Source organism: Saimiri boliviensis, chromosome 13 (genome assembly GCF_048565385.1).
Source record: "Saimiri boliviensis isolate mSaiBol1 chromosome 13, mSaiBol1.pri, whole genome shotgun sequence".
NCBI lineage: Eukaryota > Metazoa > Chordata > Mammalia > Primates > Cebidae > Saimiri > Saimiri boliviensis.
The window spans coordinates 105,612,138-105,631,359 of record NC_133461.1 but is presented as its reverse complement, the minus strand read 5'-3'; the positions used below and the strand labels follow the sequence as shown (position 1 = coordinate 105,631,359).

Sequence of the window (19,222 nt, the reverse complement as noted above, 5' to 3'; positions counted from 1 at the left end):
AAATGCAGAGGCGTTGGAAACCTCAGAAAACCAGTGAGGGGAAGAGGTACCCTAAAGCCCAAGTGACACCACTGTTGAACCCAGAGTGCAACCAGAGAAGGACGGGGCCTCACAAGTCAAGGCCTCGGGGCACTTGAGCAGCGGTCAGTTGGAGAAAGCAGCAGGGATTGTGACGAGGCCAGTGGAGACCAGAGTGGGTGAGAGAGGCAGCCTGTGAAACAGGCAGGATATCCCAGTGTCCTGGATCTCGGTGGCCTTGGGTGGCAGGTGGGGGAGAAGCTAAATGGAAGAAGGTTCAGGAAGGGGTCTCTTGGGACTTTGAGTAAAGTGAGGAAAAGGCAGAAGTGTGATTCCAGCACCTTCTCAGAGGAGAACAGTGTGGAACTCAGGGCAATGAGTAAACCCTTGGTCTTCACTATTGATGAAATAGTGAATTGTGATTACTCCGGGAGCACAGGCTGCTGGAAACAGGGACACCAATACTGGCCACACATCTGTGTGCCACAAGGATTGCCTGATTCCTTAAGATGGAACCCACAAAGGCCTGCTTACAGCAGATGTGATGGCCCCGCCTCTCAGCCCCCTAGCAAAACACACTGGGCTCAGTATCACCGTTGAGCCACTGAGCTCCCAAAAATGGCATATGGGGTTGTCAAAACAAAAGCTCCATCTCCCAAGCCGTCAGCATAGGGAGCAGCTGTGACCCCCAAGTTCGGTTCCTGATTCTGTGTTTCTTTCTCCCTCCTCCTTTAGATCGTGGTGTGTGTGGGCGTCTCCTCAGCCGGCAGCTTCTCTGTGCCCTGTGGTTGATGTCCCAGGTTTTGACTGTGTGGGTTTGTGTCTTTCCGGCAGGTGTCTCCTCTGTGACTTCCCTGATGTCCCTGGCTTGGGTGCTAGCCTCCTATCACAAGCTGCTGCGGGACTCCAGGGACGACAAGAAGAGCATGAGCTACAGAGGGGCTATCATCCACCTCTTCTGGCGCCTCTTCACCATCTCATCCCGAGTGATCTCTTTTGCCCTCTTTGCTTCCATCTTCCAGCTCTATTTTGGGATCTTCGTGGTGGTTCACTGGTGCGCCATGGCCTTCTGGATCATCCATGGCGGAACAGACTTCTGCATGTCCAAGTGGGAGGAGATCCTCTTCAACATGGTGGTAGGGATTGTGTACATTTTCTGCTGGTTTAACGTCAAGGAAGGGCGGACTCGATATCGAATGTTTGCATATTATACGATAGTCTTGACCGAGAATGCTGCCTTGACGTTCCTTTGGTATTTTTATAGAGACCCGGAGACCACTGACTCCTATGCGGTGCCAGCACTGTGTTGTGTCTTTATTAGCTTTGTGGCTGGGATCGCACTGATGCTCTTATACTACGGTGTGCTGCATCCCATGGGGCCACGAGTTAAGATCCTTGCCAGCTCCTGTTGTGCCGAGCTGCTCTGGGGCATCCCTTTGCCCCCCGATGTTGAGCCCATGGCGCCTCAGACCCCTGGGTACCAGGGGACCCAGGTTACGCCCACCAGAGCCGTAACGGAACAACAGGAGGATCTCACGGCTGACACTTGCTTGCCCGTTTTCCAAGTGAGACCCATGGGGCCCCCTACCCCGTTGGGGCGTCCTTACCCCCCAGAAGGGCCCCTCATTAAGATTGACATGCCAAGAAAGCGATACCCAGCTTGGGATGCTCATTTTGTAGACAGGAGGCTAAGAAGGACTATTAACATTCTGCAGTATGTCACCCCCACCGCAGTAGGCATTCGATATCGAGACGGACCACTCCTCTATGAGTTGCTACAGTATGAGTCTTCACTCTAAGAGCATCTTGACCCAAGTTGAGAAGGGGACTTTAAGTTTGGTTTGCGGTAAACACCGCTTGCAAGAAATAAAACCCTCCCTTCCCCCAATACACAGAACCACCACCACCACCACCACCACTACCATCACCGCCACACCAACACCACCACTACAAAAAAAAAATAATAAGTCACAACCCCTTCAAATAAGCTTTCTTTCCAGTCGCTGTATGTATACAAAGATATTCTCTATGTTTTGTAAGTAAAAACAAAAAGAAAACCTTTCTTTTGTTTTTTACACATAAGAAACAGTATTGAAAAATCCCACGCTATGGTTCATAGAGTGGAGAAGGAGGAGTTGTCTCCACTCCAAGAGAAAAAAAAAAGTTTTTTACCTTACACCAAGTGTAGATCATTTATGGGATTGGTGCTGATTGAAAGAACAAAACAAAACAAAACAAAAACACAAACAAACAAAAACCTTCAACTGCCTTATGCCCTTAGGTGCTGAGTTTCATTAAGTACTGTCACGTTTTCTCATGCAAAACTCTCTGGTGATTTTTGCACCAGGAGAGGGAAAATCAAACAATTAAATGAAACAAATCTAAAAGCGTAACAAAAACCAACCGACAAATACAACACAAAGCAATTATTCTTCCTATCTGATTATTTGTATTGAAGAAAACAAATTTACCAAAAGCAAACGCATAAAACCCCTCCCTCTTATTCAGTTTTTTCCGCTCCTCTCCTGACCTTCTCCCCACTTCGCAGAGCCTTCTAGGAGCTCAAGGGCTGTTTGAAACTCAAATGGCTGGAGAAGCTACTTGAAGGCTGACTATGTGCCATTTTAAACATTTGCCTAGCAAGAATCACATTCGTTTCCCAGTGAAAAGCAAACCAGAACAAAACAAAAGGCCACCCCAATAATTCGGTAAGGACAGGACATTCTAAAGCCAATTAAAGGAGATTTCTATATACATAATCAGTAATAATAAAACTCAGCATAGTAGCAAAAAGAATGACATCAATTTAAAGGCACAATACTTAATCAGTGACTGGCAACAACAATTAGTTCCATCATTTTAAGGCTGTGAATGGTAGACATTTATCACATGTGATATTGTGTAAAGTCTCTTCTGTTTCCATTTGGTGGGAAGCCTTAAATTGATCTGGAAAGAATTCTTCATTTTTCATTTGTGCTTTTTTTTAAAAAAAGAAAAATAACACAAAGAGGAAAACTAGAACATATATATATGTGTGTGTGTATATATATATATATGTGTATATATATATACACACACACACATATATATATAAAAAGTCAAAATTGTAATAACTGACCCATTTCAAAGACTGTTTGGTGCTTCTGTCTTTCACCATTGTGGTTGGCTGAAAATCATTCAGCTCACCTGGTGCATCTGGGTTGAATGGGAAATTTTGTGTGTGTAGTGTGTGTGTGTGTGTGTGTGTGTGTGTGTGCGCCCATAGCACACATATATATGTGTGTGTCCCTGCTGCGAGGTCTTGCCAGAGATATAAAAAACTGATGTAAGACGGACTTGGATTATGGCTTGGTTCAGCAGAGCATGGGGGCGGGGTCTCTGGAGTTGTGGGGAAGGGATGCCTCCTGCCCACGAACCCTGGTTTGGGTGGTGAGGCTGACACCAGCAGTGGACTCCAGGCCTTAGAGGCCGTGCTGTTTGGGTGAGGATTTGATTCTGCTGTTTGTTTTCTTATTGTATCAAGTTGAATTTCTGCAGGTGTTGCAAGTATGTTCAATCATTTTTAAAAGTTTTATTTTTGAAAGTATTGTTTCTTTAAAGAATATTTCTGTTCTAGGGCATCGTTTCAATCCCATCGTGTCTCTACTTGGGCACAAAAAAAAAGGAAAAGAAAAAAATCACAAAAAAGATATATATATAAGTATATATATATATACACACACATATGTATATGTATATATATATATATATATATATATAGACTCACACACAATATTTTTAAGTAAATACTGTTAGTCTTTGCTGTGTGTAGCTGCGATTTTTTTTTCCAAATATACCTGTTTAGGGTGCAACACCTCACATTGAACTGTTCTTAACAGATGTTCAATAACTGAGGGATTTTTTAATGTTTGTGGAGTTATTTTTATTTTTAAACAATTATTATTCAGTGAGGCTTCTCCTTCCCACCCCTTTCATTGTTTATCTAAAACCTTTTTTTTCTAAAGAACAAGTTTCAAATATCAGTTGTGAAACTGAATGCTCTCTTCTTTGTCTGGACTTCCTGGACTTCATGCGTCCTTACTAAGCATCATGGTGTGGTCCTCTCCCATCCCTCACTCGGGGGTTCCCTCAGGCCTCCCTGGTGGGCAGGAGGAGGAGGAGCCCCCATCTCTAGGAAGCAGGATGAACAGAGCACACACAGGCCAGGCGGCAGTGAAGACCAGCCAGCAGGACCCAGCATGCCCGTCAAAGGGACCCACATGTGGGCTCCTGGAGAGTTACTTGGGAATTGGAATCTAGTCAGAGGCTCTTTTCTGAATTGCATCAGCACGCTGCCTCGCAAGGGCTTCATACCTGAGCTCCGTGGTGTACTCTGCTAGGCTGGGGAAGGTGAGGCCATTGGAGGATGGGGCATCCGCTTTAGCTGGTGGGGTCCCACCTCTTGTCTGCCTTGGGTCTGGGGCTCTTTGCACTTGGAGCTGGCCTATATCTGTTGTTGACGCATCTTCCTCGAAATACTCTCACGTGTCTCCTCGGGACGCCTGCCACTTCTGCTTGTGTGTCTGTTCTTGGATTTCTTCCTTTCTTCTTTTTGTTTCAGCACAGTCACAGGTTTTGATTTGCCACCTCTCTTTCTCTCTTGCACACTTAGCGCATGTGTGGGCATCCTGCCACGTTTACATGAAACTTACAAAGAGAATGGTGGACGCTGAGCTGACCGTGAGCACCAGGAGTTGGGATGGCAACTTCCAACTCAGGGAGGGCCTCCAGGGTCTTAGCTGCTAGGAACCAATGAGATCACAGGACATTTCAGCAATCTCCATTTTCACACTTTTCGCTTGGAGAGGCATCCTTGCCCCTCCCTGGAATCCCTTCATCATGCCAGGGCTTTCTTCACAAAGGAAATGAAAATAGGTATCTGTGAGTAGCAGCAGGGAAAGGAAGAAAGAAAAGCAAGGAAAATAGAGAGCAAGGCAGGGAAGGGGCAGGGGAGACCTGACGGCAAGGACCGGGCTATCGCTGTGCTCTTACCATCATCCTCTAGCCGCTCCCCATGTTCCCAGCCACCATGAAACTCTCTGCCATTATCTCCCCTGGGCTCTTCTCTTCTCCCGTGGGCTCTTCTCTTCCCCACAGGCCCTTGCCCTTCCAGTGGCTGGCCCTGGGCGTCAAGGCAGGATTTCATACACATTGAGTGCCGAAACTGCCTGGTGACGGTCTCAAGACCCAGATGACTTTGATCCTGAAAGCCCAGATACTTAAGGCTGCCCCGTGGCAGGGTCACTCTGTCCCACACTGGGCACCAGCATTTAATCTACCATTTGTCTGAGTCCCTGACATCCAGAATGGGAGCTCCATGTCTCTTAAGGCTATGAGGAGGGGTACTGGGGAGGCTTCAGGCTCTCAGATCAGCCCCCACTGGCCTCACTCACCCCAAAGCTTCCTGTGTTGCTAACGCTTTCCTGCACTCTTGCCTCTGGAGGGCGTCACCTCGTTCTGCAGGGTCAGGCCTAAGCCAACAAGATGGGTACCAGGAATGAGATGGGTAGGACACTCACCCAAGCAGATCTGGAGCCAGAATGAAAGAGGACCCATCTCCCTTGCCCAGACACGCTGCCATCACAACACAGCCTTGGGCAGGGAAGATGACATTTCCCCATGGCCTGGGCATCCCCCACACCACACCTCCCCAGGTGCAGAATCATTCAAGACTTGATGATCCTCATGTCCCCAGCCCAGTCCCTCTGCAGCCGTGGCCCCTCTGAGTCCCATGATCCTGTCTGGCTCATGGTCATGAAGGTGATTCTTCTGGCTGGGGGGCGTCTCACACCACGGATGTCTGACCCTGTCCAGATATAAGCCTGATTCTCAGAAAGTAGAATTTACAGGTTTTTAAAAAGCACCAAATTATATCATTTTCTCCATTCTTCCTCCAGTTTTTCTCTCACTGCACAGAGGGGCGGAAGAGGAGGTCTCTGATGCGGATCTGGTTTGAAACCGCACAGCCTCGCTCCTTCCTGTACATCTAAACCCCTTTGCAGTCTTCACAAGCCAGACAGAGGAAACACCACCTTCCTTCTCTCCACCTGGTCTGCTGCTTGCTCACGTAGGCCTAGAACCAACCCCAAGCCTTGATGCCCCCAGACCTTAGCACAGTTTCCTCTCTCCATTATCCAGGGATAGAGCAAGAAGAGCACAACAGTGTGCAGGCTCAGAGCCTTTGGCATGGAGCAAAGGATATCAGCTCCTAGAAGAGAATGACGCAGGCCATATTCTCATGCTCCTGGCTCGCTCAGATGAGCTGGGCTGGGGACTGTCACCTACATTCGTTTGGCACCGATGGTAGCATTTTCTTTGCCAAGAAAAGTGGCTTCTTACTCAAAATGAGCCCTTCCAGCCCTTGTATGTGTGATGACAGCCGCTCTGGATGGTGGCTTCATGATTGAAGGAGGGGAATCTCCTTGCGTACCCTTAATTTAATTTTCTTACCAAGAAGCTAAAATCTATTCTTTCTTTGCCAAACTGAAAAATATTAACACAACCAGATTTGGTTGAGGAGGTTGAGATTTAAATTTGGATAGTGTAAAAGGAAGAGAGCTCATTGTAATTAATTTCACCAAGATCCACGTGACCCTCTCTGTGCAGGGAAATCTGGAGGAGCTTAAGGTAGACCTGGGAAAGACCCTGCAGGAGTGAAACGGAAGGACCCAGAGAGGTGGGCTCACCCCAGGGGCTGGGCCGGTCTTACCGGGAGCAGTTGTATTCATTTCACTCTCAAACATTGATTGGTCACTAGACCCTGTTGGGCAGACCCCACCCCCACCCCACACCCCCGCCGCATGGAGCACAACACAGTTACCCCTGAGGAAGTGAACATAAATCAATATTGGTTCCTCTTATCAAGGTCCAGCTGAGAATGAGATGAGAATGATGGGAACTTCTTTAAGCTTCTTGCTCTTTCTCCTCAGCCCAAGCTGGTCACTGTCGTAGAAGCAACATTCCATTCTCACCCACGGTTCAACCTCCAGAACATGGAAATGGCAGGGGCCAGCCAATCACAGGTTATAAACCCATGAGCTTGCAAGAGGATTTCTTCCAGCATCCTCAATCAATGTGTACCTTTCCCAATTTCAAAACATGTAAAAAGGTAAAAAGGCAACTCTACCCGCCCAGAGATTTTTTTCCTACACCTCTTCACTGGGAAAAAAAGATGATGCTTAATCTGAATTCTTGCAGTGGCAACACAAGCCCCTTTCTCACCCATCCTTAGCTGTTCTAAACGTTTCACTTCTTGCTTAAACACTGTATCTTGTGCTGTTGGCCAGATATCAAGAGACAAGGGTGCTGCCTTGATCCTGCTGCAGCCTTCTTCCTTGGCTCGCTTGGTCCTGTCTGCCTTGTTCAGCTCTCCCTGGCACCATCTGCTTCTTACTCCTGTGGCTTTTTTTGCACTGGCTGGCAGGCCATGGCTGGTATGTCCTGGAGCCAAGGGTCGTGAGTGCTATTAATGACAGCTCCTGAGGGAAGCAGACGGACCACCGTGGGAGATCCCCGTGTTCTTGGCCAGCACCTTGTGTTGAGGGCTAAGAATAGACCACATCGGAAATGAGCAGGCAGGACCTAGGGACACCTGCCCCATGCTGCCCCATCACATGTAGAACAGTGCGTAGGTACCAGGAGGAGAGTCTGGCCTTGTCAATCCCTAACAAAAATCCCAAGACCCCTACTCCTAAACATCATTCTCAAACCAACGAGGACAAAGAAATAACTTCCCTTTAGTATGGTGTGAATTGGTAACCCAGTGAACATCCTTCTATATGCAACATTGGACAATCTGTCACGGCAGATACAGACAGCCCGTCATCTGTTAAATGAGCTCCCCTGGTCTGCTTGTCCATCTTCAGCATAGCACTGGGATCCTCAGGCTAGAGTGGGCTCAGGAGATTTGTTTTAGCTGCAGACTTCCTAGGGACTTTCCTTTAGACCCAGAAAGATCAGAAAGTGTCACAGGTTGATTCAGGGTCCCCACTGTGATCATGGATAACTCACTTCACCTCTCGGTGCCTTGGTTTCTCCATCTGTAAAGTGGAGAGAAAGAAGGCAAATCTCTTCCTTCTCTCCTGCTCAGGGATGCTTGGAGGATTCATCATTGTTGCCTGTAGCAAAGTCATCATATGAGGAAAAGTGGTGACTTCATTTCTTGGGAAATGGATCCACAGGAGGAGAGAGTGTTTTCCAGGTGCCATGGCACCCAGAAGCCACAGGATGAACAGAGAGCACAGCGGGACAGGGAGGAGTCTCACATACCTGTAGTTCTTAGAGACTTCATAGCACTGTGAACCCAGGTCAGTGGTACCCTAGTCACCTAACTCAAGCCGGCCACTTGTAATTCTAACACCAAATCTCTCGACGTTAATTCTTCCTAAAGTATGAGAAAATATACGGAAGGATATATTTGAACACTGATATTCATTGAGCTTTGAGCAGACAAGAGGAGTGAATGGGAAGTATTTGGAGACTGTTTTTAAGGTGGTTGCAAGCTCTTCAGGAAATCTCTCTCACCTTTGTTCTTCCTTACACTGTTTTTCAATATCGATGCTCACCTCATCAAATGGACTCACCTTCTCTTTCCCTCTCTGCAGAGTACAGAAAACACCACGTCTTTGGGTTTTTGTTTTTTTAAGCAATTGCTCCATCTGTCAAAACGTGGGTCCCAAATGTGGGTTTTCTTCCCTCCCTGGCGTGCTTTGAGTGAAAGCTGCAGGCAAGGATTCAGAGATAAACAGGGCTGGAGAATAGCACTAATTTTTTTTTTTCTAAATCCAGGTATTCTTTTCTTATACTTCAAATTGGAAATGTTACGTTGAATTTCTTTTTCTTTCCTTTTTTTTTTTTTCTTTTGAACTATGGTTTGACTGTTATCAATTCAACTACCAAGATACACTCTGAGCAAGAACACAGACCTGTCCTGAGAGCCTCCACTCTTCTCAGGACCTGGAGTGAGGGCAGGTGGGAGCCCAGGAGCCACTGGGGTTCCAGGAGGGCCAGCCATGAGGCTGATTTTCTATCGGTTCTGAGAATCTTCTTGGAAAGAAAAATTCCAGAAGCTTCTGGAATTTTTCTGCATTTTTTCAGCTATTCTGCATCAGTCAACCTGGCTCTGGCCTTTTCCTTAAAAAGTTCGGGTGTATTTTGCTATAGAAATTCCCACCCAGAAAAAAAGGCCATCCTGGAACTATCTCTAAATGAGATGGAGCTCGCACGAGCAGGTCTCGGTGGCTGCTGCCAACGCCTCCTGCTCGTTTCCGGTGGAGCCCTGACCAGAACTCCTTTCCCTCCTGCTCTGACCCTGCTCTCTGAGGTTAATATTATTGTTTTGACAGCACAAGGGACAAGATCATAGTCTGGAATTCAGGAATGACTTGGGCTTGACCGTGCATCTGACTGTTCTGTGGATAGGTCAAGTCCTGCTGGGATGGTTTATTTCCACAAGGTATTTCTGATAGTAACAGAAGGAGAGAATGCATGAGCCCTCATACCTGATTCTCCGTTCTCATCAGCACCTACTTTTGACTGGGATGAATGGTGAATGAACTGTCCCAAATTTGACTTTGAAGATGGACACATGGAGCCACGGGGAACAACGGGACTCAGTAGATGGGTTGGAAGAAAGTGATGAAGAGGAAGGCTTCCTGAAGTATGCGGGAGGAGAACATTAGCGGCCATCTAGTCACTCCTTCCTATACTCTCTGGGGCAGAAATAGAAAAACATATTCTTTTCAAACAGAGGAAATTGATTTTACGGAGTGACGTGCTTAAGCATTTTTTTTTTTTAATAAAAGCGTCAGAGAAAACATCTAAAGAAAGGAGAGGCACATTCTCAAGAACAGATCATGTTATTGGAAGTAAAAAGTCCAGGACTTTATCCTTCTACAGACCTAAGTCAAGTCACTCTTAGGGCCAATTTCTCTTTCTGTAAAATGGGAAGAATATCGTTTACCTACCTCACAGGGGTGTTGTGAGGATTAAGTAATCATGGCAGGTGAAGCACTTTGAAGATAAAAGTATCATGGTGATCAGGCTTGCTTCCTATTTAAAAATCTAAACACCAGTTGAGCACCTACTGTGTGCAAGGTGCAGTGGAGGAAGGGAACCTGATCTGGTTCCTCCACTCTCTTTGGATTAATGGATATATTTTTAAAAGATTCCAAGGGGACAGAGCAACAGATGTGGGTCAAGAAAGGAGTTCTCTGTCTTTCTGCCCCAGAAAAGCTACCCTCCCTTCCTTCTCCAATATTTAGACAAGAAGGAATGGCTTTGCATTCTTTGACTTCTATCAGAGAATGCTCTTGTGGGAAGCAAACAAATACTGGTTGTTCTACTTCCTTTGTGGGAAAATGAAGGCAAATAGCGGTGACAGTTCCTTGTGACCAGCACATACGGTTCTGTTATTTCAGTTTTTCCTTCTAGGCTCAGCTTCAGTTTTGCCATAGCCTTTTTATTCTGTCTTCAGACCCAGAGAACAATTCACTTATGCTGTCCTGGAATAGCTGGGGATTTGAGCTGGTTGGTTTCCTTGAAGAGTCTGGTACACTGTTGTTTGCTGGAAAGTCTTGGCTTCCAAAGACGAGGGTCTTTACTCGAAAACAAATCAAAACATGTGACTGCCATGTTTTTGTTTTTGTTTTTGTTTTTGTTTTTGTTTTTGTTTTTGGTGGGAGGATTTTTCAGTTTCTTAGCTGCCTCACATAAAGCAAAGCCTTTTAAAATTTCTTATTTATTTTTCCATGTGCAAAAAATTCTTCCCTTCCCAAACACACTCAGTGAACCGAGTCTGGATTCTAAACTGTAGCACATCTCAGAGGATTCAGATGATTTGTACAGTGCGGGGCTGGAGGTTCACTACTTTCTACAAAGAGCCAAACCACCTCCTGAGCTAAGCAGGTTGGAATTCCAGCCCCAAATCGCAGCTTTCTGGAAATGCTCCCAGAGCCTTTTAGCTTTAGGAGTGCCCTTTCAGTATTGCTAGGGCAGTCTCCCTGAATCCTCAGAAATCTTCCTGCCACAGAAGAACATCCTCAGAAGCCAGCGGGGGCTTCCTCTGCAGATCAGAACCAGAGAAAAGCCACTTCTGTTGTTGAAAGCATTATATGATGCCAACCTTTAAGAAAAGAAGGGAGTTACTTTCTTTTCCTTTCAGAAGGAAGAAAGGATGGAGAGAAAGGAAGGGTGATTTGATTTGAAAAGAGCCATTTGGTTGCTGTAAAAGACGTGAGACTGAGGTCCGTGGTGGCCTGTACCTTGGACAGGGGACGGCCGAGGCCTGTGGTGAGTTTCCTCAGGCAGGTGAGGTCGTCCTGGGGCACCATGCTCCTTTCCTTTCAACCAACCCCGGCTCAAGGAAAGGGGGCTTCAGCTTTGGTGCTGCCAACTTGCCCAGATCATCCTGAGAGTCTCAGCCACGTCTCTTCCCCCTCTCCAGCCTGTGTTCAGGAGTGGCCCCCAGCGTTGATTCCAAAAGGCCTGCCTTCTGCGAGGCCCATGCTTCCACGCACATTGCTTCAGGTCAGAGCTGTCTGTCCAAATGCAACCCCTGCAGCCTTTTCACTTGCCTTGACACCACTATTGCTGCATGCTTCCACCAAATATGCCCCCGCCCCTGCAGGAGCTGTCATTTCACCCCCACTGAGACAGGGCCTCCAGCATCGCAGTGGGCCCAGCCTGCCTAAAGCCCAGGACAGGCTCTGCTTCTTCCTTTTTTAAAATCCATGTGCCTTTAAAAGGCGTGGCCCTGGGTCCTAGTTGAGCCTTGACAGAAGTGGAGGGCTGGAGAGAGGAAAAGGTGATGTTACTTAGGCAGTTGGGACACTCACTGATAACCTGTGAAACCAATCAATGTGGGCCACTAAGTGAAAATGCTGTTGTCACAGCGGCTGGGCTGTCTAGGGCATTCTCTCTTCAAAATGGCAACAGCAATCCTTGCGACGTGGTTGCTCACATCTCCCCCTGCTGACTGCTAACCTCACGCCACCTGCTTATTATCAATGGCTTTGTTTGTATTTGTTTGAAATTACATTGATTTTTAAATGCCAGAGAGAGAGAGAGAGAGAGAGAGAGAGAGAGAGAGAGCGCTGAAAGCCACATGAACTCTGAGATGATCTGAGATCATGAAATTACCAGGAATTATGCAGAACAGAGGAGTGTATGACCATATAACTACATTCAAAGCTTATTGATCCATCGAGATACGTAAATGTGCCAGTCTTGGGCATATTATATGTATATATGCGCATGTATCTTTTTCTTAAAGGGCTGAAACAGTTTAATGAATCAGAGTATTCTAATGTTTAGGGCTCTTGCCGGACTTGAAATTGACCTAGCCTAGATGGTTTGTTTCCTTCTCCCAGGCACAGGGTCATGAAGAAACCCCCCTGAGCTGGTGTTTGCCTTCATTTCCTCCATGAATGACAGAAAGGCAATAGCGGGGTTCTCCTGGGACTTGAGAGATTTCTTTAGTTGCTGCCAGTATGCTCAGTAGATTCACAGAACAACCTGGGAGCCCCAGGAAGCATCTTTCTAAACAACTCCCTGGAAATTCCGGAATTCAAATCATACCAGGTACATCTGATTCATTCGTGCAGCAGCCGCCACGGTAGGAAAAGAGAGGAGAGTGTACTGTGGACAGGGAAGCTTGGACGTACCACTCGGAGGCCGGCCAGTGGTAGATGATCTTTGGCTGCCGGGATCTCTGGCCAGTGACAACCGAACCTGCTCTGTCCAGCTCCCCTACACCAATGATCTCCTCAGGCAAGGTCGAGGCTGGCCCCCATGAAGCCATGAGGATTTGGGGAAGGTGTCTCCCCTGCCCAAATACGAAGTCCTCCTGGCATCTCTGGTAGACAGGAGACACTGCGGGGCAGCTGCTTTGAGGGAGGCAGAACGCATGTTTTGGCGGGACTGCATACCTCCCCACAGCAGCGGTGGCGATGGCAAGTCTGGGATCTTCCGGATAGACCAGCAGAAACCCAGGTACCCACAGCATGAAAAGCCACCCAGAGCCCCTTCTGCCCTTGGACAGAATTGGCATGACTGGAGAGACATGATACTTGGTTATGTGGGAAAAGTGTGCTTAGGTGAGCTGAAGGAAGCAGGTGCTCCTGAAGCAGGCTGTGCTGAACCCTAAGGTTTTCTCTGGAGCAGAGTCCGGTTCTGAGCCTCCTTCTTTGGCTGGAGAAGCAAGGGAGGCCACCTGCAGTGTTGGGATCTGTGGTCTCTGGATGTTTCTGATCCATGCAGAGGCTTCGTAAGAATCCACCTGGAAGACCTGGTATCAGGTATGAGGCAATCACAGGGTGTGTCCGAGCCCGAAGAAACCCTTTCAAGCCCCCATCCTCAGAGGTAGCTTTGGGTCCCCTCCTCTAAACTGTCACGTGTGCACAGCCTGTGTCTCCTGACACCCACGGTGTGGCATGTGGCCAGTGGCTGCAGACATTCCTGCCAGCACCAACCACCCAGTCTCCCCACCTCCATCTCCTCTCCTTCCCCTGGCATGGTAGCCCCAGTCATGAGGGCAGCAGACTGACTCTGCTTTCCCTACATTCCGCCTTCCACAACCCTCTATCTCCAGCCCAATCTCTAGTGGACACAATTTTCATGATCTTTTTCCTCCCATAGACTTTTTTGTGCCAAGACATGTTTTTAAGAAACTGTTTTATTTTGTTTTGTTTTGTTTTTCTGGTGTCACAGAAAATTGGCTTCTTGGGGTAGGAAAAAAAAAAAAAACTGAGGAGGACATGGGAAGATGACAGTCTCATCCTGGAAGGGTTGATGGTGCCACTCTGCCTTCTACGTGGTGGTGGAAGTTAAATTAATTAAGAATAAGGGCTTTCTTTTATTTTAAAAAAAAATTACACATTTGTTGCAGAAAAAAAGTTGGGGGCTCAGGGATTGAGGAAAGAAGGCAAGAAGGAAGTGAGGAAAGAGAGAGAGAAGGGAAAGAAAGAAAGGAGCCCCTTGAGTGTCACTGTCATCTAATGTCTGGGGCTGCCACAGTGGTTTGCTGTTCAAAGCAAATCCATTTTTCTCCCTGTGGCTGGGCTGAGCTTTCTAAAACTTTCTGGCTCCACGAGTGCCTGAGAACAGGCCACGGGGTCCTGGCTCTGGCCCCGCTGACTTTGCCCCGCAGGGTTATCTTGGGCTTCTCTTGTGCCTGGTCATGGGCTCTCTCAACCCCTCCACCTGCCGCAGGGAGGCAGCCAGCGGAGGCCAGGAGGCTGGAATCGAATCTCTCTTCTCATAATGACGGTGATTTTCTTGGGTGTTTTCTTGCATTTGCTTAGCTTTTCTTGGATACTTTTCTCCCAGGAAGCGTTCCCATGTTCACTCTTAAGGTTGAAGATGCTGCTCACTGATGGTCTCCAAAGCAAAACTAGTTGAACGTCTCAGGTAATTCAAAGCCTGAGTACATACAATTTCTGATATTCCCTAAAGGGCTAACAAAACATTCTCACTGTTTCTATCCACCCTGAACATTGGCTGGCTGACAAACAGGTTAGTGTGTGTGTACTTTTGGGTTTTCAGGAAGCAGAGTCATAAATATCATTACTTTTGAGATTTCAAATCTTTCCCCCCACCACCACTGAACCTGTGATTGAGCAAGCATGCATATATAAAAGGAAAGTGTGAGAACTTGCAACTCCAGGCCAATAACAGGTGCCCCATTTCCTCTTCCGGTTTTACTAGGACAGGAAGTTTGCTCACTGCGTGAAGCTTTAGTCACTGCATGAAACTCACCTTCTCCAGCTGGGATTCTTTTCCTTCTTCCCTTGGCCTTCATGGCATCCAGTCCTCATGGTTAGTTCTTACATCCTGAGAAGAGCTGAGTGAGTAGAATATAGCTTCCAAAGCTCATACCGTGTCTTCCTTTACTCTGGAGTTTGCTGGTATTAAAAATAGTCTATAGAGAACTATAGGCTAAGTCTATAGTGAACTATAAGCCTGTGAGCTGGGCCTTCCTAGATGCAGGTTCATGACCACCTCCTGTTAACCAAAGTCTCAACCTAAAGGCATAAAAATGAGCTGATTTCTTGCCCTCGTCTCTCTGGGGAAGATCTCTCTGGAAGTGATGTAGTCAAAGCTTTGGGGGGGGGGGGGGGCTAGGAAGTAATCTTGCCCTTGATCACCCTCAAACTACACAGGTATCGCTTATTGACACCTGTATGATGGGTCAGGGAGAGCCCTTATGCGTATGATTGATGACTTGCTACGTAACTAATGCACCCTTTGGATGGGGAAAGAAGCCCTTATTCTTAATTAATTTAACTGAGCACCTATTACATGCAAAACATAGTATTTGCCCATGGATAAAGTCAAAGGGGAGGGAAAGTGCTGAATGAAAATTCCCAAGGTGTAAAAGCTAAGAGCAAAATCTTCACCTCTTACTCCTAGCAGCTTAGAATGCTCTTTGCCATTTAGACTTCACCTAGTACAGTTGCTGGACCGGTTCTTGGAGCACCAAGAACCTTATGTAAATGGAAAGGCAGAGGCATGGAAGACAGCAAAATGAGCAGAGACCACTGTCCTAGAACCACAGGCAGAGACTCCCAGATACTCTAGTCTGTTATTGTAGGAGGTGTGTGGTGGAAAATAGCCTAAGAGGAGACCCAGGGGAAGGGAGGTGGTGGTGGGGTGGCTTTTCTGTTCCCATGAAGGGGCTAGAGAAGCCTCCTTGCAAATGGAGAACTCTTCTGATAGAAGTCTTTTGTCTGGCCCTGTTTTCCATGCACTAAAAGTAAGCTTGGGTCAATCATTGAGATCGTTGAAAGGTGATAGGAATCATTCCTTTTCCTCATACTGAACTTGGGAGCATCACTTTTAGTATAGACAAGCATCAGAATTTGAAAACCAATTTTGGCTACAACCTCCAGCTCAAGGAAATAAGTATATCACAGAGGCTATGGGGTGGGACCCTGCCCCACCTGATAAGCAGCCTCTTGTCTTTGGGAGGATTGGTCCAGGCTTGGGAAGAAAGGCCCCAGCACAGGGAGCCATTTTGATCCTGGCTGCAGGTTTCCCTGTCTTGTCACCACCAGCTTGACAGTAGAAAGTGAGTCCTGGGATGCTGCAGGTCACACCAGCATGGCCAGTTGACCTCCCTTGTCCAACCCAGACCTAGAGTCAGGAAGGACAATGGCTGTAGAGAATGCTGTCCCCCAGTACCCCCCACACCATGTTCAGATCTTCCTGCCACAGATACAGGTTCCCCATTGCCATGTGGGATATGGCTCTCTGCCTGGAAGGAGAACCTAGGAAGGAGTATTTGAAGGCCGGCAAGTATGCTAATAAAAATTAAAATGCCATTTTCTATCCACTCTGCAGTCCTCCACTGCTTCCTCTCCTTTTCCAGTTCGTCAGTGGCACATTTAACTCTTGGTGCTCCAGATGGCCAATGACTTCCATTTTCTTGGCCAGACTATGAGGATGGAGTAATGTTGACTCAGAGTCAACACCCATGGTTCTCAGCTATGTGGACAGATGTGGACATCTGTCTGTCCTCACTAATCTAGACCTGGTGCTATTTGTGGCAAACTGTGCCTATGGATGTGATTTCTTTCATTTTCTTTCTTTTTTTTAAATGCTTTACAACTGAGTAATTATGCTAGAAAGACAGATTTCCATGTAGGGCTTTCCTTAGCACAAGACTTTTGTCCCCCTTTTTTTTTTTTTAAACTTTTTTAGGAGGGCTGGGTTTTCAGTGTCTGAGACCCCTCATTAAAAAAAAAAAAATGAAACTTTTTTCTTTTCTACTAGCCAAAAAGAAAATCACATTAAAAAGAACGATGCCATGCTCTTCCTTCCCTCTCTCCCTGCTCAGTTGGAAGGGACTGATGCACATGGGCTGGGAGCTTTCGAATCAATTGCTCAAAAGACTTTTCTGTTCTCCCACCATGGCGAGGTCAGGGCAGTGACAACAAACAGTTTAACTTCTCGAACCTTGTGGTGCCTTTTCTCGTGGTGCTTCTCTGTTGTGTAACTCCACTCAAGGCGGCCACTTGCAGCAAACAGCAATGCCAGCAATTGGTATTATGTGCCAGTGCAGTAAAAGACTTTAATGTATAAATATATACATAGATATAGGTATAGATATATCACTATAGTTATATAACTATATAATTGAGGTTCTGATGCAGCTTTGGTGGGAGTTGATCATTCCTCTGCAAAAATACATACTACTCAACTGGAACTAATGGCTGTCTTGAGGATATTGACATTTGGGAAGGGCACCAACAGATGAGATGGGTTACTCTCCTGTGACAAGTTTTCTTCTTCCTTCTTGTGAAAGTTGCTGTCTCCATAACACAGAATATTTGATAAGGGAGCAAAGTGCAGCTTCTTTTGAACTTCCTTTGGTGCTGATATATATTTCTTTTAATTCTTTGTTTGTTTTGCTTCCCCATTAGTGGCCAATAAGCTGCTTTTTCCAAAATCTCGACTCACCAATCAAAGGTGGCAGGGGACAGTTTGGGAATAAGAGGCTGGAAGTTGGGCATCCCTCACTGCATGTCCTGACTCAGTTTCCCCTGTGACCTGCATAAGTCTCACACATGGGTTCTCTATCTACAATGAGAATCATAAAATTTCCTTACCTCATGGGGAAGAGTAACTTAAATGGATTAATTGATGATACTGAATCACTAGATCATTATTAATTTGGAGACAGCAACTTGACATGTTTTTAAGATCTCGTTTATATGTTGCTAAGACTTAAATCTTGGGGTTTTGTTTTGTTCTCCTCTCATTTCTCCATTTCTGCTATGTTTTCTGTCCTGCCTTTGGCAATACCTTAAACATTCTGTAACTGATGGAGATTCACCTAGGGCGTTGGGTAGTGCTCATTTCTCCCAAGGGAACAACATCACTAATACTGTATAAGGTGCTAGAATCAAACCTCATTTTATATACTTTGGTTCTTAGAGAAAAACAAAACATGCAGAATTCTTTCTGTGAAGCCTTACTATAGATTGCTATAGCCAATTGTTTATCCAAAACGTGAGACAGAGAGAATAGAAAATAAAGATATGATGCAGAGATTCTGTATAAAGTGTAATGAAAAGACGTTTGCTATTTCTTATATTAATGTAAACTATCATATATATATATTTATATACATATATATATATGCTTGAGGCAGATAGAATGGAAAAATGTACAGTATGCTCATCTTTATTTTGTCAGTTCATTCACAACTTTTAGTATACATGCAAGAGAGGTTTATATTGGGTATGGGATAAAGGATGCCCAGTGAGATATGGGAAATTATTCATCTTTCTGTTCTGTTCCACCTGTTAATAGAAAGAGTAGGCTGAATGTAAGGAAAAGGGAATGAATCAAGATGTAGATGTGCTTTTTTAAATGTTCTGAGCATTGATTTTATGCTTTTGTGCCATTTCTTCTTTCTTCCAAGGTGTCTCTACAGCGCTGTAAAAATATCCCCTGCCTAGGGCGTTTAACCAATGTTTACCTCAAGAAAGCTTAAAAAAAAAAAAAAAAAAAAAAAAGAGGCAGTTGTTTTTCCCACCTCTTAAAAAATAGTGTCCCCCTCACCAAAATGTGAGACATTTCCACAGAAGTTCAGCAAGAGACGAGAACCATTTCTGAGACTTTCCTTCATGTCCCCTTCCTTTTCCACTGCACCCTACCCTTTTTAGTTACTAATGAAAAAATACAAGAGACGACTTTTGACCAGAAGTGGGTTAGGATGTGATAAAAGTGTATTATTGGTGAATATAAACTTCACCAGAACTAGTGGCGCAGGGTCCTTTCAAAGGATGGCTGCGTACTAAAGATTTTTTTGTGCTAGCATGCGTGTGTGTGTGTGTGTGTGTGTGTGTGTGTGTGTACTGTATATATGTTTCAGTGTATGAAATGTCTGGTGGACAGAGAACAAAATACTGCAAACAGAAATGAACAGGAATAAATATATATCAAATGCTATTTTATCAGATGACGCACTTGTTCACCTTGATGAGAAGCCACTGTTTCACAACTATGCAATCTTCCCGTTTTTCTCCCCACCCTTCACCTTAGATTTCCAAATTGTTTTCCATAACCCTCACAGATTTTTTCCTTTGTACAAGAACCACAGTATCCAATCCCTGCTTCAAGGTGAGCATGCTACAGTGATTGTTTTCCTAAATTTAAGAGC

At 45.9% G+C, this 19,222-nt stretch overlaps 1 protein-coding gene across 1 annotated transcript in view; it reads left to right on the top strand.

The window, feature by feature from the left end:
- XKR6 (XK related 6) overlaps positions 1-19,222 on the top strand; it is a 319,850-nt gene that overhangs the window by 283,020 nt on the left and 17,608 nt on the right. The window contains exon 3 of the mRNA XM_003944174.3: positions 853-19,222. This exon is cut by the window's right edge and continues 17,608 nt beyond it. Within this exon, the coding sequence (XP_003944223.2) occupies positions 853-1,817 (965 nt within the window). The 3' untranslated portion in view covers positions 1,818-19,222. The remainder of the gene's footprint in view (positions 1-852) is intronic.